Source organism: Sminthopsis crassicaudata, chromosome 3, assembly GCF_048593235.1.
Source record: "Sminthopsis crassicaudata isolate SCR6 chromosome 3, ASM4859323v1, whole genome shotgun sequence".
Classification (NCBI taxonomy): Eukaryota; Metazoa; Chordata; class Mammalia; order Dasyuromorphia; family Dasyuridae; genus Sminthopsis; species Sminthopsis crassicaudata.
In genome coordinates, this window is record NC_133619.1 from 620,792,307 (window position 1) to 620,812,585 (window position 20,279).

The window sequence follows — 20,279 nt, forward strand, 5'->3', positions numbered from 1 at the left end:
AGCCGCGATTGTTGCTGCTGAACTGATTTGAAGGCAGCAAAGGGCAGCGCTGATTGAGACACTGGAGTTCTGACTCTTAATTACAAATTGTATCCACTGCATCCTATTGCTGGCAACACTACAGAGATCCCATGTGGAAGCTTCTCAGGGACAAGAAGGGTTTTATTTTGTCTATATCTCAACACATCATAGAGATTAAGTCATTTTATAAATGCCTGATCAAGGGAAGGAGATGCTCGGTCTCAGTGCCTGCCTGACCATCTGTCTCTTTTTCTGTCCCTTAGCCGAAGGCGCTCTCTGCCCTGACCCCCCCTCAGGAAAACCCGCGATGGCGACCAAGCGCAAAGGCGGCCTGAAGCTCAATGCCATCTGTGCCAAGCTGAGCCGCCAGGTGGTGGTAGAACAGGGAACTGATCCAGGGGTCCGGCCAGAAGGCGGCCAGGGCAACCCCCTACGGCCCCGGGAGAAGGAGCAAGGCAGTGGGTCAGAGGCCAAGGTCACCCAGACGCCACGGAGCGAGGAAGACAGGAGGCGGGCCGTGATAGAAAAGTGGGTCAATGGAGAGTACAGTGAGGAGCCAGCCCCGGCCCCAGTCCTGGGGCGCAGTGTCCGCGAGGGTCTGGAGCTGCCCCCGGAGGGGGTCTACATGGTGCAGCCACAGGGATGCAGCGATGAGGAGGACCACGGGGAGGAAGCTCGGGGGCCCACTTCCCAGAGCACCAACTTCCTGGAAGAACGGGACTCGGATGGGACAGCTCCCAAGGAGGAGGGCGGGCACCCAGCTAAGCAGGCTTCAGGTAAGGCTGCGCTCCTTCTGGCACCTCCTGCTGCCCCCCAGGTGCCATTCCCTGGGGATGGCTGAGCCAGGAAAGAATCACCCAGAGAAAGACCCAGGCCCTGCAGAAGGGTGGGGGGAGACTGAGACCCCATCTACCAGGCCTAACCCTAATGGGATGGGCAGGGAAGGAGGACCCCACAGGCTCCTGTAGGCAGTCAGTGGCAGAGCCCCTCACCCAAATCCAGCAAGCTTTGCTTCATTGGAAACTGGGAATCAGTGAGGAAACCAGACTTAAGAAGCACCCACTCTGAGACAGGAGAGCAGGGTGGGCATTCTAGGCCGAGAGCGCAGTGTGGACATTCTAGGCCAGAGAGCAGTGTAGACATTCTAGGACGGGAGAGCGGTATGGACATTCTAGACCGGGAGAGCGGTATGGACATTCTAAGCCAGGAGAGCAGTGTAGAGATTCTAGGACAGAAGAGCAGGGTGGACATTCTAGGCAGGGAGAACAGTATTGACATTCTAGGACAGGAGAGCCTTGTGAACATTCTAAGACAGGAGAGTGAAGTGGACATTCTAGGTTGGGAGAATAGAGTGGACCTTCTAGGACAGAAGATCAGGGTGGACATTCTAGGACGGGAGAGTGGTATGGACCTTCTAGGCTGGGAGAGCAGTGTAGAGATTCTAGGACAGAAGAGCGGGGTGGACATTCTAGGCTGGGAGAACAGAGTGGACATTCTAGGCTGAGAGCGCAGTGTGGACATTCTAGGCCAGAGAGCAGTGTGGACATTCTAGGACGGGAGAGTGGTGTGGACATTCTAAGACAGGAAAGTGAAGTGGACATTCTAAGCCAGGAGAGCAGTGTAGAGATTCTAGGACAGAAGAGCGGGGTGGACATTCTAGGCAGGAAGAACAGTATTGACATTCTAAGACAGGAGAGCCTTGTGGACATTCTAAGACAGGAGAGTGAAGTGGACATTCTAGGTCGGGAGAACAGAATGGACCTTCTAGGACAGAAGAACAGAGTGGGATAATGCTGGCAGACAGGAGATGGAGAAATGGGTGCAAAAACAGGTAGGAGGCCAGTGTCACTGCACTGTACAGTGCATAGGGAACCAGAATGGGGAAAGTGGAAGAAGACTGAGAGAGAAAAAAGGCATTTTTATATTTGGTCTTGGAAGTGACAAGGAGACAGGGAGAATAAGAGAAGGGAATAGAAAGAGGGAAGAGGGAAAGAGGAGGAAGGAAAGGAATAAGAAAGGGGGGGAAGGAAGAAAAGGGGAAATAAGGGAAGAGGGAAGAAAAAGAGGAAGAAAGGAAGGAAAGAAGAAAGAAGAGAGGGAGGAAGGAAGGAAGGAAGGAAGGAGAAAAGAAAGGAGGGAGTGAGGAAGAAAAGGAGGAAAAGAAGGAGGAAGGGAGTAAAGAAAGAGGGCTTTCAGAAAGGGGTGTTTAGGTGTTCCACTCAGACTGAGACCAGCAAGAGCTGGCTTGTAGGGTGGCAGCAGAGCGTTTTCCTGTGCCAGGCCTTTCTCAAGAAGGGAAGTAGCCAGGGGCACTGGTGGTGCTGTGGGGAGTAGCCCAAGGGAAGGCCCGGTGTGGGCCAGCCCTCCCTCAATCTCCAGGTTCCTAGCAGACCCAGTTGAGCAGCCCTCAGGCTGGGGTTGGAGCCGAGGAAGTGGGCTCTGGGACGGGGGCCTAGGAGACTGATCAGGAAGGCAGCCATATGCGAGTGTGGCTGTGAGTGGGCCTGGCTGGCGGGCATATGCACTGGTGTGTGTTTCCCAAGAGCGTGCTGAGAATGTGTAGACAGAGGCAGCAGGAAGACAAGTCAGCTTTCTCCCTATTGATGTCTTTGATTTTCTCTTGGAATAATCCTGAGAGTGCTTTGGGTCTCTCCACATCTTCTGACATCTTGTAGAGTCTTCTTAGAATTGGAAGGTTCTGCCTGCAATGTGAATGAATGAATGAATGAATGAATGAATGAATGAGCTTTCTCTTAGAGTTGGAAAGTACTGCCTGCAACATGAATGAATGAAGGAGTGAGTGAGTGAGTTTTCTATTAGAGCTGGAAGGGACCTCTTGCAACATGAATGAATGAATGGGTGAATCTTCTCTTAAGAGTTGGAAGAGACTGCCTGCAACATGAATGAATGAATGAATGAATGAATGAATGAATGAATGAATGAGTGAGTGAGTTAGTGAGTCTTAGAGCTGGGAGGGATCTCCTGCAATATGAATGAATGAATGAGTGAGTGAGTGAGTCTTCTCTTAGAGCTGGAAGGGACCTCTTGTAACATGAATGAATGAATGAGTGAATCTTCTCTTCAGAGTTGGAAGGGACTGCCTGCAACATGAATGAATGAATGAATGAGTGAGTTAGTGAGTCTTAGAGCTGGAAGGGACCTCCTGCAACATGAAGGAATGAATGAATGAATGCATTCACCTCCACCTGAGCAAGCTCCCCTCCTGGAGCATTTTGAATAAATGCTCATCCTGGCTCCCAGAAGCCTCCGGGAGAGCCTCTTCCCCCCGGAGCCCGCTGGAAATATTAGAAAGCTGTCTCCTTAGCTCAGTTTGAAACCTGCCTCGGTGTGACTTTTAGCTCTGGCCTCTGGGGCCAAGCAGATTAAGGCTAATCCCCCTCTGCCCCTGCCAAGGTCTTCCCTGAGGAGAGACCATTGGCCTGTCCCTCCCTCCCCTCCAGCTTCTCCCCTGGCCTCCTGCCTCCTTCTATCTAAATTGCACTCTGGCTTCTCTCCTTCCCAGATCTCTCCTGGGACTCCCCCCTCCCCAGTCCCATTTCTTCCCACTAGCTAGAAGGCCTTTCCATACAGTGGGAAGTCAGAAGACCTGGATTCAAATCCTCCCACGACACTTGGTCTCTAACCTCATTGAGCCTCAGTTTCTTCACCTGCTCGGTGAGGGAATTGGACAGTTTCCCAGGTGGCTTCCAGCTCTGTTGCTGTAATCTGGCTCTCCTCTCCCTTCCTTAGGGCGTCCCAGGGTGGGCATTCTGGGGGGCCTGCTCTGCTGATCCCCGTGGGGGTAGGAGAAGAAAGGGAAGGGGTGGAGAAGCAGGGGGTCAGAGCTCCCAGTGCCGGTGGATTGTCGGAGCCCCGCAGAGTTTGGGGGTGATCTCCCTGTGGGACGGAATCTCCGGCGGGGATCTGCCCCATGCCCTCCCTTCCTCCCTCCCCCAGCCCTGGGGTGGCTCAGGAGGAGAGAGCGGCCCTCCCTGCCCCTCCCCCAGCCCCATTTCCAGCACCCCCCCCTGCAGTGAGGGGCGCATCTTCCTCCCTGTGCGGGGAGCCCAGGCAGCCACATAATTATGCATATAAGATATAAACAGAGCTGTTTAATTATCCTTCGCCACATCAGTGACAGAGTAATTAACAAACATTGCAAGATCAATGAGGAAAAGTGTGACCTTCAGTTTCCTCTGATAGGAAAAGCCCTTGCCACATTCAGACACAAGGTGATTGCACCAGGGCTGGGGGGTGGGGTGAACGAGGAAGGGGCCATCGGCCCGGAAGTCCCCCATCTGTGCTGCCCCCCTCCCCCGCCACTGAGGAGGCCTCCCCCTGACCGCACAGAAGGGGGCACGGCAGGGGGTCGGCCTGGCCTGGGGGGGCAGCAGGGGGTCGGCCTGGAGGTTGGAGACCAAGGCTGACCGGGGAGTCCTTCCCTTCTTAATTCACTCATGGGGTGATTTTGTTCTGGAGCCAGCCCCCCACCCCTGCCCACCCTTTGGGACAGCAGCGCAGTGTGGCCCTGGTTCTCCTCCCCCCCCAGGCCAGGCCAGCCCTCCCAGTCTGCCTTCCCGGGGCTCCCCAAGCTCAGGGTCTGGGCTTTCGCCCTGAGGCCCCTGGCCCCTGCCCCCTCCGAGCTGCCCAGGGAAGACTTGGTGCTTTCCTGCCATATATAGTGCGCTGCCTCCAGCTATTTTTAGTCCGTTTCCCCTGGTCCCTGAGCCACATGTGCTGGGGCCAAAGCCCTCTCCCGTGCTCTCCGCCAGCAGCCACCAGGGCCTGGCACTGCCCACCTCCAGGGCCTGCTCCATCTGGGTGTTGGCCACGGAAAGGGTGACCACTGCTCCTCCCTGCAGTGCTGATGCTGCCCCCAGTGCCCAGAGGGCAATGCCCAGGGAGGAGCCTCCTTTCCCAGTTGCCTTTATTCTCTGTTCCCCAAAGGGCCGGGTCTCACCTTGCTGTCACCCGGGGAGTTAGTGAGAGGATAGCCCAGGACTCTGGGGAATTCAGAGAGCCTTGTGACCCGGGACAACCACGTGGGGTCATTGCTTTGTCCACCAGCCCTTCCGTGCACCCCCAAAGCAGAACGTTCCTGGAACAGAAACCCCCTGAGGTCTCCTGCAGAAGATCCCAAGCTTCTCCCCTCCTCCCTTTCCCTTTCCTTCCTCTCTTTGCCTCTCCCTCTGCTCTGGCTCAGGATAGGAAGGACCTGTGCAGGTAGACCAGAGGCACGCGGTCCCTCTTGCTGCAGATTCTGCAATTCTACGAACATTCGGCCCCTTCACCAGCAATGCTCCCTTCCTCACCCTGGCGTGTCTGTGCCTGATTACACAAACCAACCCCCACCCAAACTCTGAATGTGAATGGGATGAATTTGCCCATAAAACAGAGGAGAATTGCAGACTCCCAAGGGCCACAGGGCGCCTGTAAATGTGGGCCTCCTGTCCCAGGAGGGAGAGTCGCCCATCCCCTACCTGGGAAGTTGTGGGGCCATGTTTGTGTCTCTGCCAGACTGTGTGAGTGTGAGTGTGTGTGTGTGATTGTGAGTGTGTGATTGTACGCACGTGCCCGCTCCAGGCCCCTGCCAGTCTGGGCTCCCTCTTTTCCACGGGGCTTGGCCCTCGCTCTCAGAGAGGAGGGGAGCTGCCGGGAAGCCATCGGAGCCCCCGTGAGCCGGCTTCCATCCCCAGCCCGAGCCCCTGTAGCACCCGCCCAGGAGAGTTGCAGTGAGTGATTGGAGGCGATGAGGAGGGAGGTTTGAAGGACTCCTGCACACAGTAAATCTTTGCTTGGCGGGAGGGAGGAGGCCATTGCGGGCACAAGAGGGGAGGAGGGCCTCCGTGTCAGATTGAAGCTTAAATGAATCTGAGCTGGCACGTCAGACCAATCTGTATTTCCTCCTTTGCTCTGTTATTGGGTGACCTCCAGCTCCCTTTGAAGCTCCACTTCTCCCTCTCCCCTCCTCCCTTCACAGTGACCAGCAAAGCAGCCTAGGGAGGACACAGAGACCGCAGCCAGACTGCCAGGCCCTGGGCCGGCCCGGGTCCCCAAGCCACAGAGCCCCCTGCCCAGGCTCCTGCTGGACTGGGGCCGTTTCTACAGGGGCGCAGAGAGATAAGGAGAAGTCATTATGTGGGAGAGAGGTGGGACCCCTTGTGAGGAGAGGAAAAGGAAAAGCAGAGAAGGACAAAGGAAAATGGGTCTTCGGGACTTGGGTCACTTACTCCCCAGAGAGCTGTAAGCACAGGTGTTTGGATCTCTGTGCCTCAGTCTCCTTGTCTGAGACAACTGGATTCCAGCCCTTCCAGCCCCAAATCCATGGTCCTGGTTCTAAGGATCTTTGTAGAACAGTAGAGAAAGCTGCAATGAATTTGCTTAGCCCAGTGCCTGACTAATAATCTGACTAATAATAATAGTAATACTTACAATAAGTAAGTGCTTATTGTAGATGCTCTGAACTGGATTCAAATCTCAGCTCCACAGTGGACCACCTTGGTTAAGCAGGTCACCACCTCTCTAGGGATCCCAGTTTCTTCATACGTGAAATGAAATGATCCCTAAGATTTCCTCCAACTCTAAATCTCTGGTCCTGGGAGAAACAGAAAGAGAGAGGGAAAGGAGGAAGAGATAGAGGGAGAGAGAGAGACAGAGACATAGAAAATGAGAGAGAGAGAGAGAATGAGAATGAGAGAGAGAATGAGAGAAAGAGAAAATAAGGGAGAATGGGAGAGAATGAGAAAGAAAATAAGAGAAAATGAGATATATAACAAGAATGAGAGAAAGAGAAAATGAGAGAGAATAAGAAAGAAAATAAGAGAGAGTAAGAGACAGAGGGAAAGACTGGGGAAGAGAATGAGGGAGAAGAGAGAGAATGAAAGAAAATAAGAGAAAATGAAAGATATAACAAGAGAATGAGAGAAAGAGAAAATAAGGGAGAATGAGAGAAAATGAGAGAGAATAAGAAAGAAAATAAGAGAGAGTAAGAGACAGAGGGAAAGACTGGGGAAGAGAATGAGAGGGAGAAGAGAGAGAATAAGAAAGAAAATAAGAGAAAATGAAAGATATAACAAGAGAATGAGAGAAAGAGAAAATAAGGGAGAATGAGAGAAAATGAGAGAGAATAAGAAAGAAAATAAGAAAATGAGAGATATATCAAGAGAGAGAAAGAGAAAATAAGGGAGAATGAGAGAAAATGAGAGAGAGAATAAGAAAGAAAATAAGAGAGAGTGAGAGACAGAGGGAAAGACTGGGGAAGAGAATGAGGGAGAAGAGAGAGAATGAAAGAAAATAAGAGAAAATGAGAGATATATCAAGAGAGAGAAAGAGAAAATAAGGGAGAATGAGAGAAAATGAGAGAGAGAATAAGAAAGAAAATAAGAGAGAGTGAGAGATATAACAAGAATGAGAAAGAGAAAATGAGAATAAGAAAGAAAATAAGAGGGTGAGAGACAGAGGGAAATATTGAGAAAGAGAATGAGAGGGAGAAGAGAGAGAATGAAAGAAAATAAGAGAATGAGAGAGAGAAAAGTAAAGGAGAATGAGAGAGAGAAAGAGAGAGACAGGGAAAGACTGAGAGAGCAAGAGAATGAGAAAGAGAGAGAATGAAGAGAAAGTAAGAGAGAGAGAGACCGGGAGAAAGAAGGGAGGAACTTTAAAAATCATATTTTATAGATGAAGAAACTGAGACCCAGAAGGGCTCAGGGACTTTCCAGCTCTAAATCAATAGGGCCAGGGAACATGGGAAGCCTTGAAAGGATTGCTTGGTGCCCTCTCCCAGCTGCAAATGCTCCTCCTTCTCCTCCCTGGAAGTCAGTGTGCACACATTTTTTTTACTTTCTTATCTGTGTACACACTGTTCCTGGCTTCTCCCTCCCCCCAGTAGAATATAACCCCCCCCAGATGGGGAATGACCCTCCCCATCCTCTGCCTTCTGGACCTTTGGTCTTAGTATTTTCTGGTCTCCTCCTCCACCCTCTCCTGGGTCTTCTCTAATGGATCTTTTTTTATTATTATTAATTTTATTTTTTGTTTTATTTTTCCCTGGTTATACACGTACATTGATTTTTTTATTTTTTTAATTATAGCTTTTTATTTACCAGATATTTGCATGGGTAATTTTTCAGCATTGACAATTGCAAAACCTTTTGTTCCAATTTTTCCCCTCTGTCCCCCCATCCCTTCCCCCAATGGCAGGTTGACCAATACATGTTAAATATGTTAAAGTATAAGTTAAATACAATATAGTACTTAATTTTTAAACCCATATTTCTTTATGAATCATATTAGGAGAGAAAAATCAGAACAAAAAGGGGAAAACCCCCAAAGTGAGCCTAGCCTGGGTTCTCTGCTGGGTTGTGAAGGAGCCTGCCCAGGCTTGGATTCTGCCAGTCTTTAGTGGGGTGCACCAGAGGCGAATGCCCCCCGCCCTGGGCCTCCAGGAGATGAGGGCGGGGGTCCCCTCGGGCCCGGGGCTCGGATTCCCGGCTGCTGGCCATCCGTCCCTGACCCATTTTCCCACGCGCCCCCACGCTCCCAGAAGGCCCGGGAGGTGGGTTTCCGCCGGCCTCACTTCCAGTAAAATCGCTTTTCCTTCATATTAGGCCGAGGCAAGAGCACAGAGACATTTATGAAACTTTGTTTAATGTACTGAAAAGCCATCGGCCAGAACATTTAGGAAATTGATTTTCCTGGCATTGATGAACTCGTTTTATTTTACCCCAGTATTAATTACTTTTTTTTTAAACAAATTAATTTAAGAGTCGTAAAACCTAACAAGTGAGCCAAATGTCCGTAGATCATGTCCCCTCGGCCCCCCTGGGAGGAGGGTGGGGGGGCCGTCCAGCCCGTGACCCGCCTCTGTCCCCCCAGGAGAAGCCTCCTCCCTGCGGGACTACGCGGCCACCACCATGAACGAGTTCCTGGGCATGTTCGGCTACGACGACCAGAACGTGCGGGACGAGCTGGCCCGCAAGGTCAGCTTCGAGAAGCTCCACGCCAGCGCGGCCCCCGAGGCCCCCCCGGCTCCGGCCGCCGATGACAGCAAGCGGCCGCGCTTCTCCAAGTACGAGGAGTACATCCGCAAGCTCAAGGCGGGCGAGCAGCTGCCGTGGCCCGTGCACGGCGCCAAGGCCGAGGACAGGCCGGCGAAGGAGGCGGGGCCCATGGCGGGCCTGCGGCTGCCCAGCAACACAGCCCACCTGGAGACCAAGGCCACCATCCTGCCGCTGCCCTCCCACGGCGGCCCCCAGATGCAGGGGCTCGTGGCCCGCGCCTCCAAGTACGACTTCTTCATCCAGAAGCTCAAGACCAGCGAGAGCCTGCGGCCCCAGAATGGCAACACCTACAAGAAGCCCTCCAAGTACGACCTGGAGAACGTCAAGTACCTCCACCTCTTCAAGCCGGGGGAGGGGAGCCCGGACATGGGGGGCGCCATCGCCTTCAAGACCGGCAAGGTGGGCCGCCCCTCCAAGTACGACGTGCGCAACATCCAGAAGCTGGCACCTGTCAAGGCGCCCCCCGCCCCCAGCCTGGCCCCCGCGCCCCTCGCCAGCGCCCCCAGCGCCGCCCCCGGGGTGGGGCCCGAACCCCCCGTATCCCTTCCTTTCAACACCCCCGAGTACCTGAAGTCGACCTTCTCCAAAACGGATTCCATCACCACCGGGACCGTCTCCACCGTCAAGTAAGCTCCTTCACCCACACATGCCCGTGCTGAGGCCCCCAAACCTACTGCCCACTTGGGGTTGGTTGGGGGGGCTGCAGGACTAGTAAGAGCTAGGGGATGGAAATGGGGCTCAGGGTCTTGTAGGGCAGAGGGGGCCAGCCCCTCCTCCAAGCTGGACTGTGCCCGCAGGACTGGGGCCTGAGAAGTGATCAGGACAGACTGGGTCCACGACCCAACCTCCCATCCCCAGGGCTCTGAGATGAGCTTCCCCCAAGCCTCCCAGCCCCCTCCCTGACTCTTCCCTGGCACTTTCTGCCAGCAGTGCCCTGGGCCCCTCGGATGGGCAGGATCCAGGGAGGTCAGTGATCAACCAGACCGGGCTTGGGGCTCTCTCTGGCCCAGCGTGGCCGTCCGGAGGCTCCCTCCCTGACATTCCTCAGCGTCTCAGAGATGCTGGGCAGCGTGAGGGAGACGGCCCCCTTCCACCTGCCCCGCCACAGGGCCCTGGGTCTTCCCTGCCAAGCTTGCCGGCCCCCAGAGGCTCTTGGTGAAGGGGCAGCCGGGCTGGGCCCATAGGAGCCATGGGAGTCCGGAGATGGACCCGGTGAGAAGTGAGCGCCCACCACGAGGGGTCCTGACCCCGGGACACGTTCCTTGCTCGTTCTTGGGCTCCCCGAACCTTTTCTTCACCCTGGTGACCTTTAGGCCTACGGTTTAGTCAGTCTGTCGCCCAGGTACTGGGGACCTTGGCTCACCAATGGCCAAGCTGAGTTGTACAACTGACCTTGGCTCCTCCCCAAGGACCTGTGGGCCCTCACAGAGGCTCCTTCACATCCCTGCCCCCTCAGCCCCCGGAGCCAGGCCCCTCACCAGGCTGCTGACCCACCCCTGCCCCCCTCTTGGTGCGTCAGCCTTGGCTGGGAAGGAGCCCCTGAGATTCTGTACTTCAGAGCAGCCCTTCTTTTTTTTTTAATTTTATTTTTTATTATAGCTTTTTATTTACAAGACATATGCCTGGGTAATTGTTCAAAATTGACCCTTGCAAAACCTTCTGTTCCAACTTTTCCCCTCCTCCCCCTCTCCCCCAGATGGCAGGTAGTCCCATACATTAAATATGTTAAGGGCAGTTCTTCTTGAAGAAACAAATGGCCCACGAGGTCTGACCCCTCCGCCTTCCTTGGCGTGAGTTCTGGGGGCACCGACCCTCCCGCCAGTTGTTGGAGTAAAGAAAATCTTGAAGACTGAGTCACAATTGGACCGGGAACAATGCTGGGTTCAGTGGGAGGGTGATGGATCGGAAGGCAGTGCAGGCTGGGCACCCTGTGCCTGGGGACTTTCAGCTTCTTCCCACTGCCTGGGCCTGTTTCCCCTGAGTAAGATGAAAGGGTCAGACGGATGAACATGAAGGTCTTCCCAGCCCTAACCTCCCGGGTTCTAAGGGCCCTCCCAGCTCTGACCTCCCGGGTTCTAAGGACCCTCCCAGCTCTGATCTCCCGGGTTCTAAGGGCTCTCCCGGCTCTGATCTCCCGGGTTCTAAGGGCTCTCCCAGCTCCGACCTCCCGGGTTCTAAGGGCCCTCAGCTCTAGAGCTCAGGATTCTCCCTTCCCAAACCCTCCCTTTGCTATACTTAGCGACTGTACCTAGGGATCCCCTCTAGACTTGCTCCAGGAAGATCTGACTCCAGACCCTCATGGGTCCCGTGCTGGCTCTGCCCACTGCTGGTACCTGAGCCCATCCCTTCCTCCCTTCTCTGCCCCAGTGCTTTCTCCTTCCCTTGCCCTGTATTTTTCCGCTGTACCCCCTCTTGTTCTGGAGCTGACAGCAGAGGGGCAGAAGTGGGGCCTCTGGTGCCCTCCTCTCCTGGCCTAGGAGGCCCCAGATCTGAGTCTTCCCTGGAAACTGAGACCTCGCAGGTCACCCTCCTAAGCCCAGGGCCTTTGGCTGCCCTAAGGGCCCTGACCTTAGACCCCAGGGTGGGGGTGGGAGGGGCTTGCTCCCCCTAAGGGGCTGGCTCCAAGGGAAGTGAGGCTGTCCCCGCCTCTCGTCAGCTCTTTGTGACCTGTGTGTCTCTCCCCAGGAACGGATTGCCCACAGATAAACCAGCTGTCACCGAAGATGTAAATATTTACCAGAAATATATTGCCAGGTAGGCCAATCCCGGAGGGAGGCCGGCCCGGAGAGGGGGTCCCAGGGACCAGGCAGAATGGGCACCTTAGTGCCCTCCGTCCAGCAGCTGAAACGCCCTTGGACACTTTCTGTGGCCCTTCTCCAGGCCCATGTGTTCTCTTAGCAAGGGGCTCCGGCCCCAGGACCCCACCTTGGGGTGACCCCAAGGCAAAATAGGCACTCCGCATCTGCCCTGGTTTTCTTAGTTCCCCCCAGTCAATGAGGTCCCTTTGGGCAGGGCATGAGGGGTGGCCAGAACAGGAAGGACTCCCAGCAGCCGCCCCGGCTCTCTTGTGCGAGGTGGGCGCAGCCTCCCGGACCAGGGGAGCAGGAAGGAGGCTGGAGACACCCCGATCCCGGACTCAGGCCTTCCCTGAGTGGAACTGTTTAATCCCCTAAAACGACTAAGCTGGGGAGCATCAGGCGGGGTCCCCGGGGCCTGCCCCCATATCTGTGTCTCTCTCTTTTGTCCCCCCCCAATTTCCCCCAGTCTTCCTCTGCCTCTCCCTCTATCTTCCTCGGTACAGCTTTTCCCCTTTATTATTATTATCACCATCATTATTATTATTAGCTCCTCAGCAGATGGTCCTTTTGGCAGCTCTGGTTTAAATATTTATTTGTGTGGAGCCCCCCCATAACTGGGGCCCTCTCCCCCTCCCCTCCTTCTCCCATCCCCGTCGAGGGGCCTGGACCCGGCAGAGCCCCCCACTCCGACAGGGCCGCGCGGAGGCTGCACCAGCGGCTGGCCCGGGCCCCGAGACGGCGTCCCATCGGAAGGGTGGCGGGGAGGGGGCGGGGGGCCGGGGCTTCACGCTGGCTGGCGAGCGGGCGTGGGAGCGAGCTCCCCGCTGCGGGGAGCCGAGCAGATGCTGCGCTTTAAAAATTCATAACTCTGGACTGTTTCAAGTGTCAGAAAATGCCTGAGAGCAGATAACCCTTTAGACGCCTCCTTGGCATCCACCACGGGCCAGGCCCTGGCGCCCTGCTCCTCTGCCCTCCCAGCCAGGGGGAGCCCCCTCCTGAGCCAAACGTGGGAGCATCCACTGAGCCCGGAGGCCAGGCCCCTCTCTCCATCCTGCATGAATTCAGTGAACACTTAGTAAGCTCCTACTGTGTGCACTGGTGTTGGTCACAGGCAGTATTTGAATCCAGGTCTTCCTGTGTCTCAAGCCAGGTCATTATTCTCTCTCTCACCCACACACAAGCCCCCAAGATCTTGTCCAAGTACTTAGCACCCTGCCGGGCATATAGTAGGTGCTTAATAATCTTGACTGATGATTGATTCAGACTGAGCAGACTGCCCTGTCCTGGGGTCTGATTCTGTCTCCCACCAGGCTCTGAGAAGCCTCCTCCAGGGAGCCTTCCCTGCTCACCCTTCCCAAGTCAGCCATGCTCTTTTTCCTCCTGGCATTTATTTTTACTGGGCTCCCGTGTGGAACGAGCCTTCCTGCCTCTGAAACTGCAAGCTGCTGCACAAATGGGGGCATGCCCCCTTTCCTGAGTGTCCCTCATTGTGGGGGAAGAAGGGGGACAGCAGACGGAGCTGGGGGTCTGGAGTGAAAGGGGGTGGGTGCGAGCGCTGACTACCACTTACTCCTTGTGTGACTCACATGAAATGAGTCCCCTCGTGGCCCCAGTTTCCCGGCCTGTAAAATGAAGGGGTTGGACTTGATCCCCTAGTGAGAGCCTTTAAACTCAGAGAGAGGTCATAAGCTTGTTGTTGTTGTTTCTGACCCTCCACGACCTCACTTGGGACTTTCTTGCCAAAATGGTCGGCCATTTCTTTCTCCAGCTCATTTTACAGATGAGGAAACTGAGGCAAATAGGCTTGAGTGAGTTGCCCAGAATCACCATGGTAGAAGGAATTTCCTTACCTGGGAGTTCTTACTCTGATGAGATCAGGAGTCATGTAATAATTAAGTAAATGAACTTCATAATGGCTATCTGTGCGCTGGAAGCTCCCTGAGGGCGAGCACCTGGTTCCTGTTTTTGTATCTCAGTGCCTGGCCTGATATGCAGTAGGTGTCTAATCAGTGCTGGTTGTCTGGGATTGAGCGGAACTCTTTGCCCTCACAGGTTCTCTGGCAGTCAGCACTGCGGCCACATACACTGTGCATACCAGTACCGGGAACACTACCACTGCCTGGACCCTGAGTGCAACTATCAGGTAAGAAGGGGAGGGGGAGGAAATGGATTGGGCCGCTGGCCCGCAGCCCCTCACTCCCCAAGATACTGGGGGTGCAAGACTGGGGCTAAGGCCCAGAGTGAGTCCGTCCTGTGGGGGACCCTGCCAGCCCGTGTCTGCACGATTTAGTGAGAGAGCAGAGTGGTGGGGGAGGGAGGGGAGGAAGCACATCTTCTGCCTCCCCTCTTGGCCCTGTTTCTTCCAGTTCTGACCACTGTGGCTGCCTCCTGTGGTCAGCCCCCTTCAGGGAGCCTGTGCATCCGTCAGGGTAATAGGGAGCCCCTGGAGGTGCTAATGAGAGGTCAGCATTTCCTCGGTGCACATCCCTGGATGGATCAGTGCAGGGCCTCCTCGGCCTGGTTCAGCTCAGAGCAGATCACAAGACTGGAGCCCCTCGCTCCCCAGAACTCTCTTTTGTGCCTTTGGACAAATGACCCATAGGAGAGTTCCGCCTTAGCTTGTATCCCCAGTTGCCCGCGCGCTTGCTGGTGCAGTGATTGTGATGATGAGTAATAAATACTAGGTAGGCCCTCGGGACAGCCGTAGGGGCCGAGGGGGGTCCACCCGTCCCTGGATTCTGTTACTGCTAAGAAGAAGAATAATCCTGGAGCTCTTTTCAGCAAATCTGCAGAGACTGAGCTAATATTTCTATTCATTTCAAAAAGGAGCTCATTTCTCCCCCTGAATAATAATGGTCCATAATGGAGAGCTGGGCCTGGAATCGGGAAGATCCGGATCCAAATTCAGCTTCAGACATTTATAGCTGGAAGATTTGGGACAAATCATTTGATGGCTGTCTGCCTCAGTTCTCTCAGCTGTAAAATGGGGATAATAATGATACCCACCTCCTTGTTGTAAGGATCAGATAAGTGAGGTTTATAAAGCACTTTGGAAAGCTTGCAGCATTACATAAATGCTAGTTATTAACCTCATCATCATCATCATTATTATTATTAAAGTGCTATATAAATGCCAGCTATTATGATTAAAGCATTACATAAATGCGCACTGTTATTAAATATAAAAGAATAATGTCCCAGAACGTTATTTCTCTCTGAAACCCACTGAAAAGGACGAGAATAAGGTAATAATAATAATAATAGTCATCATCATGATGAGGATAATAATGATAATGACTGCTGTTTATTGGCAGTTTAAGGGTTAGAAAGCACTGAACATCCTTAGGCTGTGGGAGCCGCCTCATAGGATCCTGGGAGGGACACCCGAGACTATCTGGTCCAACCTCCAAGGCCAATGTAGCAGAAGAGGCTTTGGATCCTGGATTTAGACCTAGGAGGAGTCTTTGAGTTTAATGTGCCTGTTGGACACATTAAGAAAATAAGGAAACTGAGTCTCAGAGAGTCACTGAGCTAGACCCAGGTTTGAACCCAGGGATTTGTATCCCAGAGGAGTCACCAGTCCCAGCCCCCAAGGGAGCCGGCGGCTTCTCAGGCCTAGATCTGGGCTCAGCCCCCCACCCCCGGCCTCTTCCCCCCCCCCCGCCACAGAGATTCACCAGTAAGCAGGACGTGATCCGTCACTACAACATGCACAAGAAGAGGGACAACTCCCTGCAGCACGGCTTCATGCGCTTCAGCCCCCTGGACGACTGCAGTGTCTACTACCATGGCTGCCACCTCAATGGCAAGAGCACGCACTACCACTGCATGCAGGTAAGGCCGAGCTCCTGGCCCTTGCTGGCAGAGGGTAAGCTCTCTGAGGGCAGGATGCCCAGCATCCTGGTGCTGGAGACAGACCAAGAAAGGCCTGTCCGGGAGAACTCCCTTCTGGTCTGGCAACAGCCTTTCCTAAAGGCCCACTGTCCACAGGGGAGGCCCTGAGGGAGAGAGGACTCTGAAAAAAAGTGGATGATCCCTGCCCTCCTCCCACTACCAGCTCTTGGGCCTGGTCCCTCCTTCAGCCTCAAGTTGGCTCTGGCAAACAATGCATCAGACTGTAGGGGTAGGCTTACATGGAAGGAAGGGAAGGAAGGAACAAAGGAAAGAAAAGAGGGAGGGAAGGAAGGAAGGAAGGAAGGAAGGAAGGAAGGAAGGAAGGAAGGAAGGAAGGAAGGAAGGAAGGAAGGAAGGAAGGAAGGAAGGAAAAAAAGGGAGGGAAGGAAGGAAGGAAGGGAGAGAAGAAGAGAGGGAGGGAGGAAAGAAGGAAGAAAGGAAGGGAGAGAAGAGGGAAGGAGAGGGAAAAAGGGAGGGAGGGAGGAATATAGAAAGGAAAGGAGTGAGGAAGAGAAGGAGGAAGGGAGGAAGGAAGATAGGAAAGTAGGAAGGATTGAGGGAGGGAAAGAGGGAAGGGAGGGAGACAAGGAGGAAGGAAAAAAGAAAGGGAGGGAGGAAAAGGAAAGAAGGAAGGCGGGAGGGAGAGAGGAAGAAGAGAAGAAAGGAAGAGGAGGGAAAGAGGGAGGAAGGGAGAGAGGAAGAAAAAGATTTAGGGAGGAAGGAAGGAAAAAGGGATGGAGGAAGAAGGAAAGGAAGAAAAGAAAGGAGGATGGATGAAAGAAAGGAGGAAGAAAAGAAAAGAGGGAGGAAGAAAGGGAGGGAGGGAAGAAAGAAGAGAGGTATGGAGGAAGGGAGGGAGGAAAGGAGGTTGGAAGAAAAGGAAGGAAAGGAAGAAAAGAAAGGTGAAAGCAGAAAGGAAGAAAAGAAAAAGGAGGAAAAAGAAATTAAAGGAAAAATTAAGAAGAGAGGAAAAAAGAAAGAAAGGGAAAGGAAAGGAGGAAGGAAAAGAAGGCAAAAAGAAAAGGAAAAAGGGATGCAGGAAGAGAGGAAGGATGAAAAAAGGAAGGAAGGAAAGAGAAGGAAGAGTGGGAGGAAGGAAAGGAAAGGGAAAAAGGAGGAAGGGAGGAAGAAAAGAAAGGGAAAAGGGAGGAGAGGAAGAAAAGGAGAAAAGAGGAAAAAGGAGGAAGGGAGGAAGAAAAGAAAAAGGGAAAAAGAAGGAAGGGAGGAAGAAAAGAAAGGCAAAAGGGTGGAAAGGAGGAAGGGAGGAAGAAAAGAAAAGAAAGGGAAAAGGGAGGAAAGAAGGAAGGGAAAAAGACAAAAAAGAAAGGAAGGGAAGAAAGGAGGAAGGAAAATAGGAAAGAAGAAGGGAAGAAGAAAGGGGGAGAGAAGGAAGGAAGGAGGGACAGCATGTGGGTAAACAGCTGGGCAGTAAAGGGAAGCCTTGCTGAGGCCGGCCTGGACATTACAGGAGAGCAGGGCCCTAGGATGGGAGTTCCAGTACATGAAGACAGATGAGTAAACTGAGATCCAGAGAGAGATAGGCCTAGAGTCACATGGCTAAGTGGCAGGGCCAGAATTTGCACCCAAAGCCTGACCAGACCCACTGCCCGCTCATGTTCCCTGACTCAGGGTTTGGGCCTGCAGCCCAGAGTAGCCTGTGCACAGACTCATGCCCCTGCCCGCTTCCTGACCCTGCCCTGTTGAGCCTTGGGGCGCTGTCTCCGGGGCCTTCCCCCCTCCTGAGAAGTAGCTACCTCCAGCCCTGACTTCTCCCACTTTTCACAGATGGGGAGACAGATTCCAAGTGGCCCAGTGACCCGGCCCAGGGTCACCCAGCTAGTAAGTTGCAGAGGCCATTCTGACTCAAGCAGGTTCCCAAGCCCTCTAGAGAGAAGGGACCCATGAACCTTCCCGCAGCGAGGGCTTTGCTGGCTCGCTGCCTCTAGGCCCAGAATAGCCCTCGCCCTGTCCCGGGGCCCGGCCTCCTGGCCCAGCTGTTCCCAGACAGGTGCGGGGCCCAGAGGCTGGGTGCTCGGGGAGATGTACCCGGGCGGCGGTCTCGCGCCAGGCCCGGGGCGGGGCCTTCCCCATGCCCTTACTTGGTGTGGATGAAATTCAGTTAGCTGTTTATACAGACAGACATTTTTCAGGCTTTAACACCAAGAGCGGCGTTGCAAATAATTCCCCAGGAGTTTTTGTTTAATTCTTTGTTTTAATGCCTTTCAGAGTCTGGGCTTTTTCAAGGTGTCAGGTCCAAAGAGAGTTCCTTTTGCCTGCAAATAGCGGCCGAATCTTTGTTCTTTTTTTTCTTTTCTGGGTATTTGTCAGGGGAGTTGTTACGGGCCGCTCGAGTCCAAAACCTGGGCCGCAGGCAGAGGGGGGCCCGGCTGTCCGGGCTCTGAGATGGTGCAGACACTGGCATGGCCCGAGTCTCGAGGGCGATTGCAAATTCCACCGGGTTTTGACTCAATATGGCAAGGTTTGCCCGTCTTACCCAGGCTGGTGGGAGGAGGGCCCTGGGCCTTGGGGGAGCCGGCACCTCCCACCAGCCCTGCCTCTGGCCTTCTCTCTACCGTGCCCGGGATGTGCTCGGCCCATGCTCCCCACCTGAGGGCCCTTCCCACCCACCCCAGGTGGGTTTCTTGGATTTTGGGCCCCTGGTCTGAGACACCCCACGGGGCAGGGACACCAGAGGAGAGCTCTCCCCAGGTGAAGTGGGAGCACGGGGCCACTCCTTGAGGCTGCCCACTTAACTCTCCAAAGCCCCTAATCTAAGCTTTAATCCCCCTTTGGGACTTGCTGTCCCTGTGGGTCTCAGTTCCCTCATCTGTCCAATGAGAGGATGAAAAAAGTCCCTTCCCCCTTTAGCTCTAAATGGGTCATCCAGTGTTCCGAGGAGGCTTCATTTGGGGGCTTTCTCCCATGCTCCCATCCTTTGTGAGAGGATCAGATGCCACATTTCCCTTCCAGATGGAGCCCACCAGTCCTAAGCTTCTCTGACTCGAACCGGGGCTAGTGGAGGAAGATGGGATGGCTCCCTGCCTGGGTCAGGAGCCTCCCAAGAGGCCCTGGGAAGGGAGGCGGAAAGCCTTCCTCCTGTAACCCTAGGAGGCTTCAGGGCCCCCAGCCCTGGGCAAGGTTCATGCCGTGGCCCCTGGGTACTGCAGGCTGCTCAGGCCTTACATAACCAGCACCAGCATCTGAAGGAGTCTTCTCTAACTTAAAAGGAAATGCGGTCAGGGATGCTCTCTAAGCTAGAGGCCGTAACTAGGGCAGGGCAATCAGGACTTTGCCTAAGAGGGAGTGGGTTTAAAGGGTGCCAGTTGTCCTTGTAGGCCTAGAAATCACTAGTTAATGAGAAGAGTTAAAATAGGAATATAGAAGATGGAGAGTTACAGTGAATCATTCCTCCTGCCTCCTCCCGCCCCCCACCTCCACCCCTCTAGGCAGGAACAGCAGCCCCACATCCGAGACCCCAGGGTCTGCATCTCCCCTCAGCACGAAGGGCAGCGCCCTGACTGCTTCCCTTGCCCCTGGTCTCTCTGTTGTCCAATCCGTGGATAGACTGATAGTTCTAAAGCTCATGTGACCACGCTACTTCCCTGCTCTAGAAGCAGATCGTAGCTAGAATAACATGCAGCCTTTAGACACAATCAGGCTTCCCCTTACCTCCCCTGCTTGATTTCCCGCCACCATCAGGCCTCCTACACGCCAAACCAGCCCCGGCAACTGATGTCTGTGCGCACTCTCCCTTGCCAACATTGCTCTCCCCAGTCCCCTCCCCTTGGAATTCCAGCACTTAGCACAGAGCCTGGCACATAGTAGGTGCTTAATAAATGTTGGCTCATTATTGATTATGGCTTGATTTCTTTCAAGACGCAGCCCAAGCGCTGCTTTCTGCACTAGTCCTGTTCGGAGCCCCCCTTGGAGTGCTTCCCTCCCAGCTGCCTCCTACAGTAGGCCTTGGCTCCCACTTAGTAGAATTCCTGCCGTATTTCTGTTCCTTTGGGTGTTGTAGCGTTCCAGGCTTCTGACCCTTCCCCTCCACTCAGTCTTCGACCCGGGGCCGGGTTCCACTGGGTGGTCTCACACCTCCCCCTCCACTCCTCCGCTCCCCCTTTCTCCGTCCCCCTGCCTCTCCAGACCCTCCCTGTAACACCCCGTAAATTCGCAGCTGCTGGCGTTTAGATGATAAATACACAGACAGACAGACAGACAGACTCGCTCAGAGCCAGGGCCGCTTGTTTCCCTGCGCCCCGAGCTCTCGTGAGCCCCCTCCTCTCCCTCCCCGGGCAGGTGGGCTGCAACAAGGTCTACACGAGCACCTCGGACGTCATGACCCACGAGAACTTCCACAAAAAGAACACTCAGCTCATCAACGACGGCTTCCAGCGCTTCCGGGCCACGGAGGACTGCGGCACTGTGGACTGCCAGTTTTACGGGCAGAAAACCACTCACTTCCACTGCAGGTGAGGGGAGGGGCAACTTTGCAGGCGCAGGACCCCCC

At 54.2% G+C, this 20,279-nt stretch overlaps 1 protein-coding gene across 1 annotated transcript in view; it reads left to right on the top strand.

The window, feature by feature from the left end:
• The window catches only part of CASZ1 (castor zinc finger 1), a 92,747-nt gene that overhangs the window by 43,955 nt on the left and 28,513 nt on the right, over positions 1-20,279 (top strand). The window contains 6 exon segments of the mRNA XM_074306296.1: positions 285-797; positions 8,896-9,706; positions 11,766-11,834; positions 13,931-14,021; positions 15,548-15,712; positions 20,069-20,241. Coding sequence (XP_074162397.1) covers positions 285-797; positions 8,896-9,706; positions 11,766-11,834; positions 13,931-14,021; positions 15,548-15,712; positions 20,069-20,241 — 1,822 coding nt within the window.